Here is a 12,637-nt window from a genome sequence, read left to right on the forward strand (position 1 = left end):
TCTTTCCCTGGTCTGCCTTATTAACGACGAATTTAAGCCAAGGTAAGCAGGTTAGTGTGAATCACATAGTGTATCATAGGGCATGATTGACGCACATCAATAACATTTGTGACTTGACATTTCGAGTCTTTTCCCAGAACGGTTTGTAACTCAAACGCTAAAACGTCTTTGTCCCAAATACATAATATATAAATTTGTCTCCTAGTTACCTGGAATCTCTACAAAACCAAATTCATGGTCGCATCAAAACAACGAATGAAACCATAAAACACCTGATAGTACGCAGGATTGTCGTTGTTTTCCACGAAATTGATTACACGAATTACAACTATCATGCATAATGGATAATTTTATAATAAATATAAGACGTATATTTCATTAAAAGGTACTTAACTCAACAGGTTAAAATTACTGTTTAACCTGACATTACGTAGATCATTGATATTAGAATCGAAAAATAACGTTTTAGAAATTCAAGGTTTGATGAAAGAAACATGAGCTACAATTGCGTGACTATGCACTAATTTGTATCAACTTATAATACAATATACATAATACAATATAATACAATATATAAATAAACATTATATTATAAGATGATATATATATATGCGTGCGTGTGTGTATATATGTGAATATAGTATGTATATGTATATATACATATGATATATATACGACATAACAAAAACTGACGTAGAAATGAAAAAGTATCTGGAGATTATTCAGATCTTCGTTCGCGTTTATTACCATATGCGATTACGAAAGACTATCTACGACGTATAAATCACTTGTAACTAATTATTCAATCGATTGACCTATTATAAATATTCATACAATAATAAAGTATAAGAATAAAAATATGAAAGGATAGCGTTTCTTGCTTTTCCTATGTACGCTTACATTTATGACGTTGTTGAACATAATCAACATGCGAACATTCGCAGCTTTTTATTCGATATATAAAATAAATCCAAGTCCTCGCACATCGATTTATCTTCTGATCTCAAAAATTTGATCTTTTCTTACAGTTACGTCAGCCCATTGTGAGTCGACAAACTCTTGTAACCTTGAACTTAAAACCAAAGTCATTCACATTATTCGAGATGTATTTGCGATTCAAAACGTATCCAAATTAATATAGTCCGTGGCATTTTATTTAATATAAGTCTGGTGTATTTTATATGGCTACTATTATAGCATACAACTGACAACACTCGACTCGTTTTCATTGAGGCGGGATTAACTGTTTTGTTAAGGTCTCACGCGTTTCCACAGAAACAACAATAAATTAAGGAGACCTCAACAAAGTAACCTCGAACGTGAAAATACATACCAATGCGTATCGCACATCATTTTTCCTTATGTTTACACATGCAAGTTGAAGGCAATTAAATCAGCAACCTCCATGCTTATAATTGTTGCATGGTACTATATCATATGTTTGATGTGAAAAATGATACTGACGTAACTTTTTTACGACACGCTTGGAATAATAAACTTATCAATATTTTTATCTATGAATATAAAAAGTAATATTTATGATATACAGAAAAAAGATAATAAATAGTATTTCGAATGATGTCATTTCCTCCTTTTGCTTCATAACATTCGAACTTTATCGTATACTTTTGTTGAATTGGATGTTGAATCGAAAATAAATAATTGTACGTTAGTAATAAAAATTAAGAAAGATAGTAATAAAATAGAACTTAAATTGATTGTAAAATTAAGCAATATCATTTATATGATAATTAACCGTTCTTTTCTTAATTATTACAGAATGCATAATACTATTTATGCTGGGTATCGTTTGCAGTATGTTGGCCTATGTGATATATTTAATCAACCCAGTAAAATTGATAATAGAAACTGTGAGTGATAAAAATTGTAGATTTTAATGAAAATCTTGAACGTGAACATACAAAAATAATCAGTTTTTTAACGGAAAAATAAGTTCATTATATGTGACAATTATACATCGAATATTTGTACAATATTAGTCAGCTTTTAAAGATGCCATGCTAATTGTAAGAACCTGCTTTTCAGAAACTGCAAATGACGCCGAATTCACTAATTTTCGAACTTTGGAAGAAACCTCCCATCGAAGTCTACCTTAAAGTGTACATATTTAACATCACAAATGCAGAAGAATTCCTCAAAGGCGGAAAAAATTTGAAAGTCAACGAGATTGGCCCATATGTTTATCAGTAATAAAAATAAATTTCTTTTCCATTTTGTCTCAAAAATAAGATAAAAATTACTACAGTTTCATTTTTCTGCTTCTAGAGAAGTAGTAGAAAACCAAAACGTCACCTGGTTTAAAAACAACACGATTTCGTATATTCCAAAGAGACAGATACTGTACGTTCCGGAAATGTCAGTTGGTGATCCAGAAAAGGACATGGTTCACGTTCCAAATATACCTCTGTTGGTGAGTGAATATCCAATTTGCAAATTAATCGGTAATGTTATTTCCAATGAACATATGATTAATTATACGACGAAGTAAGTCTGTCATAATTTGTTTTCATTCACAACATTTCCATTGTTTTAATTATGATCTATCGATGATCGTTAGAGAAATTCCAATATAAAAATCGTGAAAGCTTTCAGACAAGGTAATTTAATAAATTGCAGCCACGTACACGCTTAAAGGAAAACATTAATGAATATGCATTCAATGAAAATATTACTGTACGGGATTATCTTTATTAAATCCCACGTGGACAAAAGTTTAGAGGTTTGAGAAGTAAACTTCTTTTGGTAACTATAATAGTATTATTTCAAATAAAAGAACTCTTTCACACAAATGATGCTCTCGTTCATGATGCTTTAAAAACTCTCATTAGACTGTCTCACGTACCCTAGATTCAGACCCTATATTCTCGTATTAATTTCCTTTCATTCTAATTTTTAACCTTTCTCACTCGATGCATTTTATCACTTTCACCCAAAATTCCTCAGTCTAGGGTCATTTCAATTGCTCGTCTTTCACACCTTAGTTTAAACATTCTTTCTTTTCACCCAACCACTCTCCTTTCACGCCTCAGAATCACATTCACATTCTCCCAGAATCATACCTATTTCATTACGTTCCCACATTACTGGCAGTAAATGTTACGACAAGTACATTAATTTTCTTTGAATGAACATCGTGTTCAATCACTGATACAAAACTATATATATGTAGTCAATGTACATTTCTTGCATTGAACGATCAATTGGTGACATTTGTATGATATTCTTCCTATTTCGATACGCTGAGTGCAAAATTACAAGAATTTAAGAAAAGTGTATAGAACGAACAGATAAACAAGAAAAAAAATTTAATTGTAGCAATCTTACAATTATGTAAATTCATGATAAGTGATGTTACGATTATTCAACAATTATTATTCCTATGAAAATGTTTCACTTAACTATCATCCAGTGTCTCGCAATCTCACTCAAGTTGCGAAGTTAATAGCGTCGATAATTATAATGTAAGATTATAATATTATATTATAAGATTATAATGTAAAATTTTAAGATTGTAAGTGATGTAAAGCTTTCCATTGATAAAATAGATGATATAATCGAAAATAGATGTGCCGATATTGAACAGTAATAAATCATAACGAATGTGTTAGTTTAGTAAAGATAAAAAGAAGGAAAAGTAACATTGAATGTTATGACAGAAATAATTTTCAGTGAATTCATTGATATATTAATACGTTAAAAAAATTGTTTTCTTTAAATTACGCGTCCGCAATTGCTTTGAATTTGTATAATTAACGGAAGCTAATGTTGTTTAAGATGTGCATCAAATTTATGCCAGACTGTCTCACACGACAAAATAAATCAGCAATCATTAATAAGATAAGTGAAATTCATTATTCCGTGTCTCAACTATAATTCCTTCATCTTAATAATTTAATTACTCCTTCAATTATCTTGGTAATATTTATAATACACAGGGAATTTCTTCGACACTATCCGATTCTGGATTTTTGGTGAATTATCCTTGGATGAGCCTAGTAAACATATTGGATAGCAAACCGTTATTACATCTAACCGTTCATGATTATCTATGGGGCTATGAAGACGCTTTAATTCACTTCGCAAGTGGAGTCGTGCCAAATTTCATTGACTTCCAGAAATTTGGACTGCTCGATAGGGTGAGTTATTCTATTTTAAAAGGAAACTAAATAAATAAGAAATAAATATCGGTGATATTTTTATGGTTGAGAAATCGCATTAACAAACCTGCTCGTAAAGCAATTCTAAAGTCTTACGATTTATCACATACCGTTAGTATGTCTCACAAAAATATTTGAAAGGAATATTTTTGAAATAACTAATTAGAGGAAAGAATACAAACCTGTTGTTTGCAAATAATAGTAGACACAGAAAAAGCAGCAAAAATACATAACATTATTTGCTTGTACATAAATTGCTCCCCTTCAAACTTGTCAGATGTTATCAATACTTCCGTAACATTGACCTGCTTTTAGCTTGCAATAAATATTATGACTAACAATAAACAATCGGCTAACTATCCTTCATCGTGTTCAATACTTCAATCATCGTACACAGTGTATTATAAAACCTATACGAAAGCAGCTCGCAAAAACGAGCTAATTATATCTGTCATTTTAACAGATAAAGGAAGAAAAAGTCACGCGATGCCTCCTGTTATTGGAAAATACCAATGACATTTGTGCAATAGAATTCACTGAAATGAAAGCTTTCCATCGTGAAACGTTAAAGCACCAAAGAGTTCCGAAAAATGATAAACATCTCAAATGTTAATTACATCGAATCGATAAAATGAGTATATTAAAAGCAACGATTAATAATTAGAACCATTGAGAATATCAACTATAAGTAAATTATAATTCGAGAAAAAAAACAAAGTCGTGATAACTAGGCACGAATATTGCTACGAGTCTTGGAGTATTAATTTGACGCAAATACGCTAATTGCAGAGTCGTGCTGCATATAACCTAGATTATCGACGATATTTAGAAAAATCCAATGAAAAATATACCGGTTGTTGACACAATCAACTAACCTTGTCTACACATGAATCGATCGAATCATTTCAAGTTTTCTGTTACTAAACTTCCATATGCGCGGTTGCGTGAACACCTTGCTCCTTCGGTCGACACATACAAGTATTATCTATACTACGAAATTATAAGGAAAACGTAATATTACGCATGCAGAAGCACGAGGAAAACACGATACTACATACGCACACATCTATATGGCTACAACTGCTCCAAATTACCCACGGTTTTCGCAACTATTTCTAGCCGTTGATCCTTTCACTGTTTATGCATACATGAATTTCAGGGTTCACGGGGTTATTGTCAACAACTCTTAACTGCATAGAAACGAACATCTATGACAGACACGTTCCAAGGTCTGAAAACGTTGTTTCAACTACGATTAGAGCAGCAATGTAATCAAAGATTACACTTTAACGCTAACTTATTGATGTTTATTTGACTTGTATCTTGGATCAATTAATACATCGATTATAACATAGTATCGACTGTGTCTGAATGATGTAAAAAGTACTAACAGGAAGCGAAATAATTCTTTCGTAGCATTGGAAAAATCACTTATCATCTTACCAATGTTTGCTTTTAGTGATATTAGAAACATTGAATTTTATATACTTCAAATCGTGGAATAACCAGTTTACATAGTGAAAGTTATATTTTTTATGTCATTCTTGTGTTTTCTTGATACGGTTGTGCAATAATAAAACTTGTTCGTTTTTCAGTAACGGCTTATGAATTAAAACAATATATCGTTAATTGCATAATGATAGTAAATGCTGCGAATGCTACATTATTACCGTTAGGAATATTAAGTTTAATGCACATATGATCATTAATACAATCGTCTTAATATCTTTTATTAATGTTGGAATAATTTCCCACTTGGATGTTTAGTATTTCAAGCAGTTATTCACGTGGCATTTGTTTCCTTTATTGTTATAAGATATGTGACAAATGTCTATCTATCATCGAGTAATTGCAAAGTTATAATTGAGGATAATGTCCGTTTTTTCGATATTACTGTTTCCATCGTTAGCTGAAATGTTTATTGTTTTATAATACGAATTATTAAAATTAAATAAGTTTCTTAATAAGTTTAATTTTTCTGATTGCAAGCTATTCTTACTTGTAACGATAAAAGGGAAGAAAACAAAGTAATAAGATAATCGTTACGCTATATTATTATATTTTTAATCACAACTTTTTATATTCAAGTTTGAGAAAATTATATTATACGTTAACGAAAAACAATTATTGATAATATTTAGATGTATGACGAAGGAGAAAACATCGTGTTCATGAATGTTGGGAAAAATAAGAATATGACTGACGAAGAAGGACGTTATTTGAGTATCGAATCGTACAACGGCAGTCCAGGAATGTCACAATGGGGATATAAAGAAGAAGAAGGAAATGAGACACATCCAGAGTAAGTGAGAAGAGAGAAGATAATAAAAATTAATTAACAAAAGATGAAGCAAAGAAATTGAATGCTATTGTAAGTTTCTCACGTTTCAGAAATACTATTTGTAATCGTATTAAAGGAAGCAGCGAAGGAGAATTATTCCCAACAAATATAGACAAACACGCTGTATTCAGAATATTCAGGAAAGCGTTCTGTAGATCGATACCAATTGTTTTTAGGAAGGAAGTAGTTGCAGATAACGGTATAGATGGTTATCTCTACAGCATGTCGGACGATTTTTTAGATCCTCCTGAACTGAATCCAGATAATGCCTGTTATTGCCGGAAGAAAGGAAAGTGTCTAAAGAAGGGACTTTCTGACATGACACCGTGTTATTACAGTATGTATCTTCTAATAATTAAGAAATATTTAGTAGGGTCATATACATCTCCAAGTATCGCAGTTTTACTACTAAATTTCGAAAAAGAACTGACTTACCGCAAAGTGACTTGTTTGATGATGTATGTTCCTGCACGAGTTACACGGGTAAACATCAGAATTCCGAAGCTTCCACCTGCGAACGTAGCATCATCGGCTTCACTGTAATATCAAATGTCAAAGTTTGAACTTTGCGTGTAGAATATAGTTCAGAGCATTAAGCATTGTTTTACTTGTTTACGACATTTCTATACAATTCTAGGCTAATCGCCTTTTTGACATAACTAGAGATATAACTCGATTAAAAACGATATTTTTTTATATAATTTTTATCTTTCTTCTTTTCTTTATTTAATAAAATTGAAAAACGGAAATAGAACAATTAAAATGCTACTTAAAATACGTTTGTAATATTAATTCAAACATAATAAGCAATGCAGGTACACAGAATTATATTTCATTTATATACACATTACTTACAGGTATTCCTGCAGCAATGTCGTTGCCACATTTCATTTACGCCGATCCCAGTTTATATGACAAAGTAGAGGGTCTTAAACCAGATCCCGAAAAACACATTGCAAAGATCATTGTGCAACCGGTAATACAATTTTAAACAATGTCTTATTAACATTCGTGAAAAATTATTACTCAATATTTACAATCGTTTTACGATGCACAACGCAGCTTCTTTTGTCAATTTTATTATTTGCTTGGTAATTTATGTAAACATTGCGAGGCTAACAGCTTCTTGAGCAATTTTGATTAGAAACACATTCTCTCTAATGAAAGTGTTAAGCGATATTTCACAAGTAAAGATATAATTCGTGAGAATATCGTATTTAAAAGTCAACTATTAGTTACCAAATCAAATACGATAATGTCCAATGCTCGTGAAATTGCTATTAATACCTATTAAACAACAATGTAATCGTTATTATTTTAAACCATTTTTGATCATTTCAAAGTCGCACGTTAAAATTAACGAATTTCGTTTTCGTAAATTGATGATTGACAAGCCATATCCTTTTCTTCTTTTCCTACAGGCACTCGGTATTCCGCTATCCGTTAACTCGAGAATACAAATCAATCTCGTTATGAGTCATATTTCCTACAATCGTAGGCTAACTGCATTTAATGATATGACAATACCACTATTCTGGAGTGACCTGGTGAGTGTTTTTCATTCAGTTCTATAACATTTAACGTTTTTAATTAAAAGCATTATTAATTAAAAATGAAAATGTGAAATTAAATACCTTCAACTAATCATCAGTAGAAATACAATTGTATCATTAAATTAACTCAGAGTTTAAACTTGATAGTTCAAAGCAAGTATGACAAAACTATAGATAACTTTCTCTTTTATAATTTCTTTCAACCTTTCTTCCTTACACCTTTAATAGCCTTGAGCGTGTTTCAATAAGAACTTATATTTTCCAAAATTTTCTTTATACAAATACGTAGCATTATACTATATATAATCCCTTTTCTAAAAATACGTAAATAAAGTCTTTCTAAAACTGGAACGTTATAATAATGCCTACCGGACGGAGCCGTAATCGATATTTTTGTAAATGCATTTATAGGTAATACCTCCGTTAAAAAATGACCTGCTGTTTCTGGTAAAGCTGATCCTTCAAATACTCCCAATAACACAAATGGTGATAATGTGCTTGCTGGCTATAGCAGGGGTAACAATGTTCTTGTTATCGATACCAGCCATGTTGTGGACCATCAACCAGCAACAAGAATCACTTCCGTCAGAGAGAAGAGATAGCTGCGATTTACGAATACCATTAAACTACGGCCAGTACACAACAATACATATTTTGCCAGCCATCAAGAAAATAACATCTAAAACGGATTTGTTTAGCTAACCAAGTATTTTAAAAGTATTTACAAAGCTCAAATATCTTTAATGGAAAGAAAGAAAACACTTTAATAGGACAAAAAGAAAAGATAAATAAGAACTTTTTCACTTGTTAGAATATAGTATTCTTCTTTTTCGTAAGAAGAAAATGCACCGGCGCACTCTACTACTTGACTCAGAATACGGAAAAAGGTATTTTACGTTACGGTACACATTCAGGGTTTTGCGCTAAAAATATTCCTTGTGGATCGATATAGTTCTATTAGAACCATAATAATTGTTGTTGAATGCTTTAATTCTTTTTCGACACTAATTAATTTTCCTTACTTCTATTTTATGTACTAGAAAATAAATTTGATATTTCATTACGTGCAATTAAGTGTAAAAATAATATTACAATAAGTAACATCATAATCACGTTTTTTATGGCTTACATATATAAACATCTTTATGGTATTATTTATATACATATATTATCAATATTTAATATAATTAATAAGAACATACCGGAAACTAAATAAAAATGAATACTTTTTACTAATGACACCAAACACGATTGGTGGAATTCGTCAAAAAAATGTTTTAGTTACATATATGTATTATTATTAAATACCTAGATGTAAAGCATAAAAATTCAAAAGTAACAAATCACTTACGTATCTTTATTCTTGTATTTAAAATTTTCATTAGATCATTAATGGCTGCATTAAATTTTGAACCATCACTTCGTTTAGTTTCGATTTACACCACCGGAAATTACCTAACTGTACTACTTATATGAAACAAATTTTATATGTTTCGTTACAATGTTTTCTTCTTAACAAGAATAATACTTTGCTAGCTACAATTTTTAGATAATATAAAAAATAGATTATTGTATTTAGATTCAATTTATCAATTATGACAAATAATTATATTTAAGATACAAAAATATATTTCGATTTTGTTTAACGTATTATTTATAATAGATTTACTTTCCAATCACATTAGGAATATGTAATGAAACATTTTTCCATTTTTCAAAACTTAAGCTATTTATTGGTATCTTTAAAATAATGACTATAAACATATTAAGTATGTATATGAATAGTTCTCATATTTCATTTTCTAGGAAATTAATAATTAAAAAATTATAAAATTGAAATTCAATTTATTATATTATATAATATGTTTAAGATATTTAAATTTCGCAATTTATTATTATATTTTGGTTTGTCTACCCTCTTTTTGAAGAAACAATTATATAAGACAACATACAATATTTAAAACTAAAATTTTAATTTAAAAGAAAAATATTTTACCTAACAAAATGTAATAATTAAGCCTTCAAAGAAGACTTATTTGATTATTGAATTACACTTTGATTCCTCAGGATATCGCATTCAAACCTCATTTATCATTTTTATATATTTCTGTTTGTAATAAAGCAGAAATGTTACAACCATTTTATTATATCATTACTTTCTTTATTAGCACAATAACTTTACATACATAATACTGTTCATTTATCAAGCTGCAAAAGTATGAAATATGACATTAAAAACACATTTGTAAGGATTTCAAACAATATATTTAGAGATATATTTTTTGAACTTAAATTTCATAATAAAAGTTAAAAATACAAATGTATATTATCTATAAACTAAAAAATCCTGAAATAAAAAATGCTATACACCTAATTTAATCTAATAAAATACATTTATATTGTATATACATTGTTTACACCTAAAGAAATTATTTTGAATACAATATACAACTTTTCATCTTGAATTTTTTTTATTGAAAATGCTTAAGATAAAATGTATGTATTCGGTACTTGCAATAAATTAGTTCTTCTAATAATATTCCCTAATACATATCATAGTAATAAAGATAACTAAAATAAGAAATATTTTGTATTTATAGAATCAACAATCATAAATCATTTAATTTTTTAAATACATAATCCATTTCAGGTCTGTTTTGTGCCATATGATTAGCACACCATTTTCCCAACATCATTAGATTCCTATACACCTGCTTATTTCTCTCACCTGCTTTTTTATCTATTAATAAAGAAAGATCTTTATCTTCCCATTTGTCAATAATATCTTTTAAAAATCTATTTTCCAATCTAGATTTATCATAAGCTAGTAAGCCAGTAGCTAATTCAAATAAAACTATGCCAAAACTGTATGTATCTACTTTGGTAGATAATTTGCGTCCATGTAAAAATTCTTCTGGAAGATATGGCCTAGTGCCATGAATTTTACTCACCTAAAGTGAAAATAATAAAAAGAGATATATAACGAGATATTAAATAAATCTTCATAGAAATATAGTTTTAGTGAAAGTACTTACTTTCATAGAATCACTCTCAGGACCCTCTCTAGCTAAACCAAAATCACCAATTCTAGGTACAAAATTTTCATCAAGCAAGATATTAGCACTCTTTATATCACCATGTATCAAAGGCTTCTCTCCAACCGTATGTAAATATTGCAAACCACGTGCTGTTCCTTTGGCTATTTCATGACGCTGAATCCAAGATAATGGTTGACTTTTCTGTTTTACTAATAACCTATCTTCTAAAGATCCATTTTTCATAAGTTGATAAATAAGACAAGGTATTTTACCATCTAAACTATATGCATATAGTGCTAAAATATTTTCATGTCGACAGGAGTTTAAAATTTTAATTTCTCTTAAAGATTGTTGAAGTTGAAGTATATGACTTTCATCGGAATCTATTTCTCGTTTTTCTATTTTTTTAATCGCTACATCTGTATTTTTCCAAATACCTATACAATAAAAATGTAGCAAATAATTTATTAAAAATAAAATTAATGTTTTAAGTAATTTATAACTTTTATTGTCATTACCTCTATACACAGTCCCAAAACCACCTCTTCCTAATATATTATATTTATTCCAGTCATTAGTAGCTACACTTAATTCGTTATAAGTAGCATGGGGTATAGTTGCTTCTGTTGTGAGAATACCTGCATCATTATCTTTTTTTCCATTAGTTAGAACATGTTGTAAAGAAGCTGGTACAGGATTTGCTACTGCTAAAGAAGCAACAAGCAAATTATTAGAATTACTTGGAGTCACTCCAACATGAATAATCTGCATTGGTTGATTCAAAATCTTATGAGATTCCTCTTTAGTATTTTCTTGTATAATAATTTTTGGTAAATTTGGTTCTGGTGGTACAATTTGATTAAAATTCTGTGTTCCTATTTTTAAATCTTTTGTATTTTTATTCAAACGTTTTCCAAGTACTCTATGAAGATTTCCTTCTCCATTATAAAGTAACTTATGAAATTTTTCTTCAACAAATGGTTTTAATGGTATCATAGCTTGATAATGCTGCATTCTAGACAGTAAAACAAATAATTCCAATATGGTATGATTGTGATGACCCCATATTGTTAATAATTCATCTGTTGGATTCTTTTCTTTTCGCAAACTTTGTATTGTGAACACATCATATTGCATCCATGTTCCTAAAATTGCTCATTTAATATCAGTCCTTAAAGTCATTAAAACCTTTTATGAAATATTGTTAAATAAGATTAAATATAATATTAGATATTTTCCACAACTTACCAGCAAGTTCTTCCCAATACTCATATCGATTGAGTATTTTACAAAGATGAGATCGTTCAAAAAATGGCAATTGATAAATATATTTAATTTTATCAATACAACCTGATGAAATCATGATCTAGAGATGAAATATTCAAAGTAAACAATAAATATGAAACTATTTAAAGTAAGAAATAAGCAAAGTTATTCCGTATGATTCATTTTACCACAGATGAGATATACACAGATAAGATGAAATTATCAATTCAGTACAAAACAAAATTACATCTAGTAGTAGTA

General features: G+C 29.4%; 2 protein-coding genes across 2 annotated transcripts in view; one reads left to right on the top strand and one right to left on the bottom strand.

Moving 5' to 3' along the window:
- LOC108547960 (scavenger receptor class B member 1) overlaps window positions 1-9,211 on the top strand; it is an 18,180-nt gene extending 8,969 nt beyond the window's left edge. Inside the window, exons 3-11 of the mRNA XM_017900695.1 lie at window positions 1,780-1,871; window positions 2,047-2,207; window positions 2,287-2,431; window positions 3,957-4,157; window positions 6,320-6,480; window positions 6,570-6,856; window positions 7,377-7,495; window positions 7,941-8,066; window positions 8,484-9,211. Of these exons, the coding sequence (XP_017756184.1) occupies window positions 1,780-1,871; window positions 2,047-2,207; window positions 2,287-2,431; window positions 3,957-4,157; window positions 6,320-6,480; window positions 6,570-6,856; window positions 7,377-7,495; window positions 7,941-8,066; window positions 8,484-8,774 (1,583 nt within the window). The 3' untranslated portion in view covers window positions 8,775-9,211. The remainder of the gene's footprint in view (window positions 1-1,779; window positions 1,872-2,046; window positions 2,208-2,286; window positions 2,432-3,956; window positions 4,158-6,319; window positions 6,481-6,569; window positions 6,857-7,376; window positions 7,496-7,940; window positions 8,067-8,483) is intronic.
- A 1,470-nt stretch (window positions 9,212-10,681) lies between these two features.
- pll (serine/threonine-protein kinase pelle) lies at window positions 10,682-12,473 on the bottom strand. The gene is made up of 4 exons (XM_017900664.1): window positions 12,359-12,473; window positions 11,629-12,255; window positions 11,108-11,547; window positions 10,682-11,023 (listed from the first exon to the last, which is right to left on the bottom strand). Exons 1-4 carry the CDS (start codon window positions 12,471-12,473, stop codon window positions 10,682-10,684), a joined length of 1,524 nt encoding a protein of 507 aa, XP_017756153.1.
- Between the last annotated feature and the right edge of the window lie 164 nt (window positions 12,474-12,637).

The sequence above is a fragment of the Eufriesea mexicana genome, unplaced genomic scaffold (assembly GCF_001483705.2).
Source record: "Eufriesea mexicana isolate 0111107269 unplaced genomic scaffold, ASM148370v2 scaffold1312, whole genome shotgun sequence".
Taxonomy (NCBI): Eukaryota; Metazoa; Arthropoda; class Insecta; order Hymenoptera; family Apidae; genus Eufriesea; species Eufriesea mexicana.